This window comes from Plectropomus leopardus, chromosome 11 (genome assembly GCF_008729295.1).
Source record: "Plectropomus leopardus isolate mb chromosome 11, YSFRI_Pleo_2.0, whole genome shotgun sequence".
NCBI classification, from domain to species: Eukaryota; Metazoa; Chordata; class Actinopteri; order Perciformes; family Serranidae; genus Plectropomus; species Plectropomus leopardus.
In genome coordinates this window covers 15,254,432-15,263,317 of record NC_056473.1, presented here as the reverse complement: position 1 = coordinate 15,263,317, position 8,886 = coordinate 15,254,432, and the positions used below count along the sequence as shown (strand labels likewise).

The following is an 8,886-nucleotide window of genomic DNA, read 5'->3' as shown; positions in this document are numbered from 1 at the left end:
GGTAAAAAAGGGGGAATGTGGGCAATGCAGTGAAGAGAGGGATGAAATGTCCAGCTGACACCCGACAGTACAAACTACACACAGCATCACATCTGAACAGCAAACACAAAGCATCTTCTGTTATCCAAAGCCCGATTTCAACTTAAACTTTAATATTGTTGTAGTCTATAGAAAATATATCCAGACAATAATAGCCTTCACATGCCAAGAAAACACGCCTAATAATACAATTCTCAAATATGGCATAACAACAACCTAGTAATAACAAATTAAGCCAGTTTTAGTAGGGACGTCTTCGAATAGCCTACATTAAGACAAATTTTGAAATATATCCTAGGAATAGGCTAATTGACTAAGAGGCTGTTAGTTATTCATGCGAGGGCAGGAGGTGGTGCAAACGGGGAAAGGCACTTAACATACTTTTTTAAGCACTGGGGAGTGAGTTGTGTATTTTGATTTTGCTTAGAGGATTAACTTTCAACTTGAAATGGACGTGTTCTATTTATTTAACCCTTTGAAACCTGAGCATATTGGCCTGACTTCTTTGGGAAGCATGAGAATAAGGCAATGAGCAACAAAAGAAGAAATGACCCAAACACTTATTGGTGTCCTTATTGAAACTTATTGAAATTAGTCCAAAGTAGGCTGCAGGAAAATTACCCGAAAAGTAGTAAATAACAAAAAAAAAAAAAAAAAAAAAAAGAAAACTGGAATTAATGTAGAAAAATGCTAAAAAAAAAAAAAAAAAATTCAATTCCTTAACACTATCTTCTCCTTGTTTTTTTATTTTTCCCCAGAAGTTTCTCTAGCTTTTTAAAAAATAATTTTCTAAATCTTAGTATACTATCTTGCATTTCACAGAACATCAAGTTTCTCCTTGCCTTTTCTCCCTATGTCTTTGTGATATATATATATATATCTTATATATATATATATATATATATATATATATATATAAGAGAGAGAGAGAGAGAGAGAGAGAGAGAGAGAGAGAGAGAGATACACACACACACACACACACACACACCACACACACACACCACACACACACACATATATATATATATATATATAAAGATGTGTACACATATATATTTATTTATTTTTCTATTTATTCTAAGAGTCACGATTCAATTAGATGACGTATTTTTTTCCAGGTTAAAACTGCCACGAGACACAGACACAGGCAGGATGATACCATCAAAATAAAAGCTCTCATTAATAGCCCGCTTTCTTTGTATTGAACGGCTTCGGTTTGAATTACACAGTTCCACAAAAACAAGGCGTTTGAACAAGAAAGCACTGCAGTCCGTATCCATGCACTAAAAGTACGGAACAGTTTATAGCCATTTAAATTTACATTTTAAAAATCGTCGAAAGTCTCATTAAGTTATTTATTTGTGTCATATGCTTTCTGTTTACTCTTTTCCCCCAGCGTATTTATTTTTTGTCTCTGCACCAGTTGTTGCTTTGAGTCTTCAGATATGTTTGTCTTCTTTTGAATTTTATTCTCGACATGTTTTTGATTATATAAACCACACAAAAATCAATGCCCAAAATACATTTTATTTTTCTGTGGCTGTAGAATATTTCTTCGTGTTTAAAACCCATTATGTTTAATCAATAAAAATTTTAAATATTATAATGACATACGCTAATATTTTTGAATTACTTAAATATAATTAAAATATAGCTATATATATAATTTTTATTTGCCATTTTAATTCGAGTTTTATTTTGAAGATTTAGACCAGAAGTCGTGTTTTTACCTGTGTGACTTGACTACCTGCACTGCTCATGATGGGGGTGTCTCCTCTTCCTCACTAACTCATCATCATCATCAGGAATTCCTCGCCACAGACTCAGTTGTGTGTCCAGATTCAGATCAGCAGGTTCAGAGACACAGCCCGCTCAGTCTGACTCTGATAGCCGCCGTCATGTTCACCGGGATGCGGACAGAGAGCCGGGGGGACCCGGTGGTCCTGGATGCTGCGGCTCTGAGGCAGCAGAGGAGACTGAAACAGGCGATCCAGTTCCTCCACAAAGACTCAGCTGATCTGCTGCCTCTGGATGGCCTGAAGAAGCTCGGGACATCCAGAGGCAGCAGAGGAGACTGAAACAGGCGATCCAGTTCCTCCACAAAGACTCAGCTGATCTGCTGCCTCTGGATGGCCTGAAGAAGCTCGGGACATCCAAACAGGGGGTGAGCATCATTATGACAGGTCGTAGTTATTATATAACTATTATGTTACACTGTGTTAATGCATTTCACCTTAAAGGACTGTATCATACTACAGGCTATACTACTGTAGGGCCTACTTTACTTAATCCTTTGAAACCTCAGCAAACTGGCTTTATTTCTTTCAAAAACATGGGAGAAAGTTACACGTTATAAGAAAATGACCTGATGTATACACACACACAAACAAACACATATATATGTATATGTATGCATATACTGCATAAACAAACAAATAAAACCAGTTTACTGGTTTAAATTGTTGTAAAAGGTGTGTGGATGCAGTAAAAGGAAATTTATGTCATTCCAAGTTTCAAAAGGTTAAGTTAATCTATTTTATTTAATAAAGGCTATACACTTACTTCATGATATTAGTCATATAATTTGCTGTTGGCATATAGACTATTAGCGACTGCTGCATCACATAACTTTTCTCTTGTTATTTGGCTTTTATTGCCCTTAGTGGTTTCCATTTTAACTTCCATTCTATTTTAGTTTTATACAACTTCTTACTATTAATCTTGTTTATTTGATCTATTTATCTTTATTTATATTTGCCAATTTTACCCTATTGTTGGCTATCTTAAATTCGTACATTTTTGGGCTTATGTCTAAACCAAATTCGGGGCTTTATCACAGTAGGATAAAATATTGCAAATCATGATGATAGGGGAGTCACTCTTATATTTTGTTCATTTAATTATATTTAGTTGTACCCTATAGAGTAATGGAAATGTATAGCCTACAAAATAAAGCTATAAAGAGGAAGTTAGTTGTCAAAAAAATCATATTTCATTAAAATGAAAAATAGATTATTATTGCAGTTACAAAAGATTAAAAATATGACAAATAAACTCTCACAATAAGAAAGTGAGTTAAGCATTTCTCGTGTGAAGGAGGTCATTCTTAGTAAAATACAATCCATTATTCTTTTTGCAACTTCAATAAAATATTCCTAAAATCCTGTAAAAATTTTAAATGAAGTATGTGTCCCTTTTTTTTTGGCTTGTTTCAGTCTGAATGTTTCTTTAAATGTTGTCTTGAATATTTATATTGACATTACCGATATTGTCACCCAAAAATGTAAGCCTAATTATGTGATGATTTGATAATACCTCTTACTGCTTATTAATAAAACTCAACATATTTTTAATTTATCTACATGCATTATATGGCAGCGTTATTTCGGATTATTGATTTGTTTTTAAGCTCCAGCTCCACGGGGATGAAACAAGACCTTTGCCACCTATTCTAACTGCATTTGTATGTATTTGTATTGCAGCAGCCACATCATATTCTCCAGAAGCGCCTGTTGGAGGCGAAGTTGTCCAGAGGACAGATGACCATGTGTGGAGTGACACCAAACACCAAGCTCCTTCTGAGCTGCACTCATTTCAGTTCGCATGAGGATGAGGAGGGGGAAGATTTCATCTTCGTACCCTGCAAGGTCAGTGAGTATATACATTAAGAATATTAAGATTACTTTTAAAATATATTCCATTGTAATTATTTCTTCAGAATTGTTACCACACATGTTAGCTGGACATTTGTATAAGTATCTCCAATCAGAATACATTTTAATACATAAAGAACTGCTGTGAAGTTTTTGCACAAATTATGTTTGTTTCTCGTCTGTTGCTGCAGTGCTTATATTTTTGTATTTATTGTTTACAGTGTTTAGGACAGGAGGTAAATGTACTCATTGACACTGGCTGCAAACTGAACCTGATGTCCTCACTAACTGTAAAGAGATTAGGGTGAGATGGTCATTATCTCTCTATTTGACTTACATTAGGTCACTTTCTGTGCTCAGTTACTAAGTTTTTTTTTGTTGTTTCTCTCAAAGTTTGAAAGATCTGGTTGAGGAGAACAAAGAGGAGACGGACGGCTTTCCATTTCAGAGGAAGATTTGTATTGACGCACACATCAGGGGACTCAGCCTGACCATCGGACAACTAAGAATAATGTGCTCCTTTGCCATAGTAGGTAAGAAAGAAGAATATTAATATTAAATATATATATTAAAGCAAAAAAACAAAAATAAATTACATTTATTTTTGTATCTGTAGCCACTGAATTTAAGATACTATTATAATATTTTTGCCTGCTAATTGCATTTTATTTATTTGCAGAAAGTAACAGACCCCTGATGTCTCTTGGCAACAAGACATTAATGTCACTCAAGGTAAATCATCTGCTCAGACTAAATCAATCATCCAATCACAGGAGGAACCCTCAAAGGTCATTAGCAACATTGTGATGTAAATTAATTAAGATATTACACTTAAATACACTTATTAATAGGCAAAATTACTTTTGTTAATATTATATTCTTATAACTAGAGAGGCTAAATAAGGACAAATATGGTATCTATCTGCGTGATGTTGGTATATCATCTTTTTTGTAGTGTGTAATTGACACTGAAAAGCAGATGTTGGTGTTTGGGACGACCGTCAGAGAGCAACTTCAGTTTTCCAAAAAGCCATTTAATGAAAGGTAAGATTTTATGACCTTTAACAGAGTGGTAGTTGAGATCCCTATTTTTGGTAGAGCCCGACTTATACTTAAAGGGGCCCTACTATGCTCATTTTCTGGATCATATTTGTATTTTGGGGGTCTAATAGAATATGTTTACATGCTTTAATTTTCAATAAACACATCATGTGTCTCACACTTCCCTCTGCTGCAGCACCTGTCTGTCTGAAACAGTCTGAGCTAATGTCCCGCCTCCAGTAAGCCCAGTCTGCTCTGATTGGTCAGCTGGCGCTCTTTATGCACATCTGTTCTATTTGTTACATTGTGATGTCACCAAGTTATGGACGTAAACATTGAAACTCAAATGAGCTGTTTCAGCCAGACAATGCAACATAAAACTAGACAACAAAAGCACATCACACACAAAATACACCATACAAAGCTACACACAATAGTGCCTCACAAGTGATTGCTTGTCAAATTAAAAACAAGTTTAAAGCCCAGATTTCAAGGTCAGTGAGTACAGAGCTGAGCAGCTTTTAACCATCTTTTTAAGGTGGTTTTAAAAGTCCTGATAGAGCTGCGGCTCTTCACATCGTCAGGCAGTGTTTCAGTGTTTTGATGCTTTTACAGAAAAAGCTGACTGCTGTGCAACAGCATTGCATGTTACAGTCTCATACAGAGGACAATCTAGAGGATCTAATCAACCTTACTAAGCGAGTATATACAATGTCACATTCTTCTCTTCTCTTTGCACAACAGCTCCTCTGGCTTCACAGACCTGTGACTTTCCTGCCTCCCCAACAACAACGACGACAACAACAACAACAACAACAACAACAACCCAGTGACCAAAAGCAATACAATTATTTACTGTTACAGCTAGATGCCTAAGGAGCTTCAGATTTCTCTCCTCATAAAGTCTCACTTACTGCCTATTTGTTTGCTGCATTCATGAATCAGATCATCTTTTCTGACTTGACGTCCACAGCAGCTGCTATCACAGACTCTTCCTCATGTAGCAATGAGTTCACGTAGCCTTAGTGATCCTGTTTTTGCTGTCACTACAGTAGAATGTGTTGTACAGCTAGAAAATCACTTATTAATAGAGCTTGTAGTGCTACAGACTATAAGACTGTAAGATTATAGACTTTAAGATTCTGATAGAATTGTGATTAGTAGTTCTTGTCTCTTATAGATAAGTATTATTCTGCCAAACATGTAACAGTATTATTCCACATCTATAGCTGGAAATCTTGGAGAAAAAAAGGTTGGAGGGTTTTTATTTATTATTATTTATGTGTATATTAAGTGTAGCTGATAAATGTAGCACAATCTATTGCCTACAAAATGGTTTATCTACTGTGTTTTATAATATTGTAAATGTATTTTATAGTAAAAAAAACATGTATTTGCATTCAGGTCACTGCCTTTTAATGTTTACAGAAATGATAGTGACACTGGGATGTTTTATCCTGTAATGGTACTCAAGTGCAGCACTGGAATATCAAATAAAATCCCAAATTATGTGAAAGTTATTCTGAATTTTTGCTTACTTTTAGATAATTTTACATAACCAGGCCTATTTTATATGAGAGCCATTAATAAAACTGGGCCAGCCAAAGGTAGTGTGGCATACTTAAAGCTGTTAATAAGATGTACCACAGAAGAGGGATCAAGCAGGGATCATTTCTCACCCCTGCCTGCACAGGATATGGATGGAGAGCAGCTCTAATTGCTTGGCTGACCTATGACGGCACCATAGCAACTGTAACACGACAATAATGTTTGGTAAAGCTTCTCAGTCAGCTGATTGGCGGGTAAACAGCCCCTCCAATGGCCGTGAAGAAGACTGACTGAACATTTCTCCATGGAAACCAACATCAACAGTGAAGTGAGGCTGACGTCTGCAGCTGACTGAAGGTAACGTACCAGCTCAGTTTATCATGTGTTTTAACTGTGTATTTCTGATTCCTTTACAGAACATACACATGATTATTGTGTTTCCTGTTATTATCAGTCAAAGAAGTAGAGCTTCAGCTAAATTTATAAAGTATTAAACTACTGAAGTACTTGCTGGACAGGATGGTCCCCTTTAGATAGTCATATTATTATAAATATTACTATTACAGATGCTTTAATCAACAACATATTTCCACCAAGATATTTAGAGCTTAGAAGAATCAGTTCTGTTACTTTTACTGTAATAATTTAAGTTTTTTGATAAAAGAAGTAAAAATATTTCAACAGAGCAGATTGGAATATTTTAGAAAAATGTGTGTAATGCTAAAACTGTAAGTTCACATGCAAGTGAGTTTAGTTTTTAACTTAATTTGCATAAAAACAAGTTTGTTTGTTATTTGTAACATTTCAATATGAAATTTGACAGCGGACCAAAATATTTCAGATGGTCACAAGAGAGGCCATTATGTCCAATCCTTAATTTTAAACCCTTTGTTTGTAATTTTTACATGTATATATAACTTTAATGGTTTAATTTCCTTTAAAATATCCAGAGTTGAAAATACTGTACATAAGTACAGCAAATGGAAACTATAAATGAATGAATAAAGTGAATTTTTGGACTACTTGTTTTCAGCAGTTAATTATTGTTTCATGTTTTTATCTCTATTTCTCTTTTTTCTGTGTTTCACATTATGCCAAAAGTAAAATAAATCTGTGTCCCTTCCTAACATTGCAGTGTGGGGATGACATCCAAGCAGATGGCAGCCTCTGAGGCTGCGCTGGTTCCTCTCTTTCTGGGCAAACAGAGATGCAATGTCACTTTTGTGGTGGAAAGCTCAGAGAACATGAGAGCTGCTCTGGGGTCAGTGAAGCGCCTGCTGATCCAGACCCTGCTGATGAAGGCCTCACTCAGGAACTCTCTCTTTAACATCATGACATTCTCAGGCAAGGTGAGGCAAGAATGACAGCTCATGGCAACACAAACATCAGAGATATTGCCACACAGGTAGAAGACAAGGAGATTTTCTCTCCTTTCTCTACAGATGACGTGCTGGTCCCCCCACATGCTCCCCTGTGCCCCTGACACAGTGTACATGGCTCTGTCCTGGATCCACTCCATCAGCTGCAGCCCTGGCAGGGACCTCTTGGCTGCTTTGAGTGTGGCCCTCTCTGACCCCACCTGTCACACCATCCACCTGCTCTGCATGGACGTCCCCGACCAGCCAGAGGCGGTGCTGGCGGCCCTGCCTGCTCTGTCAGCCGGGAGGCCTGTAAACATCTTCTATCTGCAGGACTCAGGTGTTCAGCTGGACAGGGATGTCAGAGGCTACCTGCAATGTTTGAGCCGTGTCACAAGAGGGAGCTGTTATGTGATTCCAGTTGGTTTGAGAGGCATGCTGGAGAAGGTATGGCTGACTTTACTAGGTACCTGACAGGACTGGTTATAAATTTGTGCATGTAAACACATAAACACATGGATGCATTTTCACAGTGCATGTATTTTTCAACATTTTTGGGGACACTGAATACATTTTCAGCATCAAGCACTTCATCTACAAGCCTAGTGAGACCATTCTGATCATGTGAGCTCAATATTATTTCTCTCAACATTGTTTCACTCTCTGTATCAGTCTGGACTCACTGCGGCTCCAAACACTGTCAGTGAGTGGGAGAAGTCGCCTTGACAGACAAACATCCTCAGCCAGTCCTGATGTTAGCACTGGCTTCTACTACACAAATATGTTGTCACACAGTCTAAAAAAAAAAAAAAAAAAAAAAAAAAAAATGTGTATATATATATTTAACCTTTGTATTTGAAGTGTACATCGCCAATCCCCATGAGGTTTTTCGCAAACAGATTTATGCTAACCAATGAAAACAGTTTAGTTACCAATTTGATTAAAGCAGCGATATTTTATATATGCTTTATATGTAGTATTGTTATATTTACTGGTTTGCAGTGAAGGTTTATGTCATAAATAACAGTCACCATCACATTTCTGGGACTGGGTGTTTCCATGCATGTTGTCAGGGGGTTCCTCTGGTGGAGAACCAATCATCAGTGCCAACAATCTCTCCAGTCAAGTGTTTCTGTCCATCCACTTCAGTCCCAATTCCCCATGACACACCTTCACCTCTGCTCAGGTTAGTTTCCATGGTTGCAAAGTATCCTGTTTTTTGTATTGTACACGTGACAGAAACCCAT

At 36.7% G+C, this 8,886-nt stretch overlaps 1 protein-coding gene across 1 annotated transcript; it reads left to right on the top strand.

Moving 5' to 3' along the window:
• Positions 1–1,937: 1,937 nt before the first annotated feature.
• Positions 1,938–5,745, top strand: LOC121950482 (nuclear receptor-interacting protein 3-like). The gene is made up of 8 exons (XM_042496499.1): positions 1,938–2,002; positions 2,101–2,203; positions 3,522–3,686; positions 3,914–3,996; positions 4,086–4,225; positions 4,372–4,424; positions 4,648–4,736; positions 5,478–5,745. Exons 1-8 carry the CDS (start codon positions 1,938–1,940, stop codon positions 5,500–5,502), a joined length of 723 nt encoding a protein of 240 aa, XP_042352433.1. The 3' UTR covers positions 5,503–5,745.
• The last annotated feature ends 3,141 nt before the right edge of the window (positions 5,746–8,886 follow it).

Excerpts from the sequence above, each read along its gene's own strand:
- LOC121950482 (XM_042496499.1), top strand. The coding sequence starts at position 1,938 with ATGTTCACCGGGATGCGGACAGAGAGCCGGGGGGACCCGGTGGTCCTG. Across the intron at positions 2,204-3,521 it reads TCGGGACATCCAAACAGGGG|CAGCCACATCATATTCTCCA; the intron begins GTGAGCATCATT and ends TTTGTATTGCAG. Across the intron at positions 4,425-4,647 it reads AGACATTAATGTCACTCAAG|TGTGTAATTGACACTGAAAA; the intron begins GTAAATCATCTG and ends TCTTTTTTGTAG.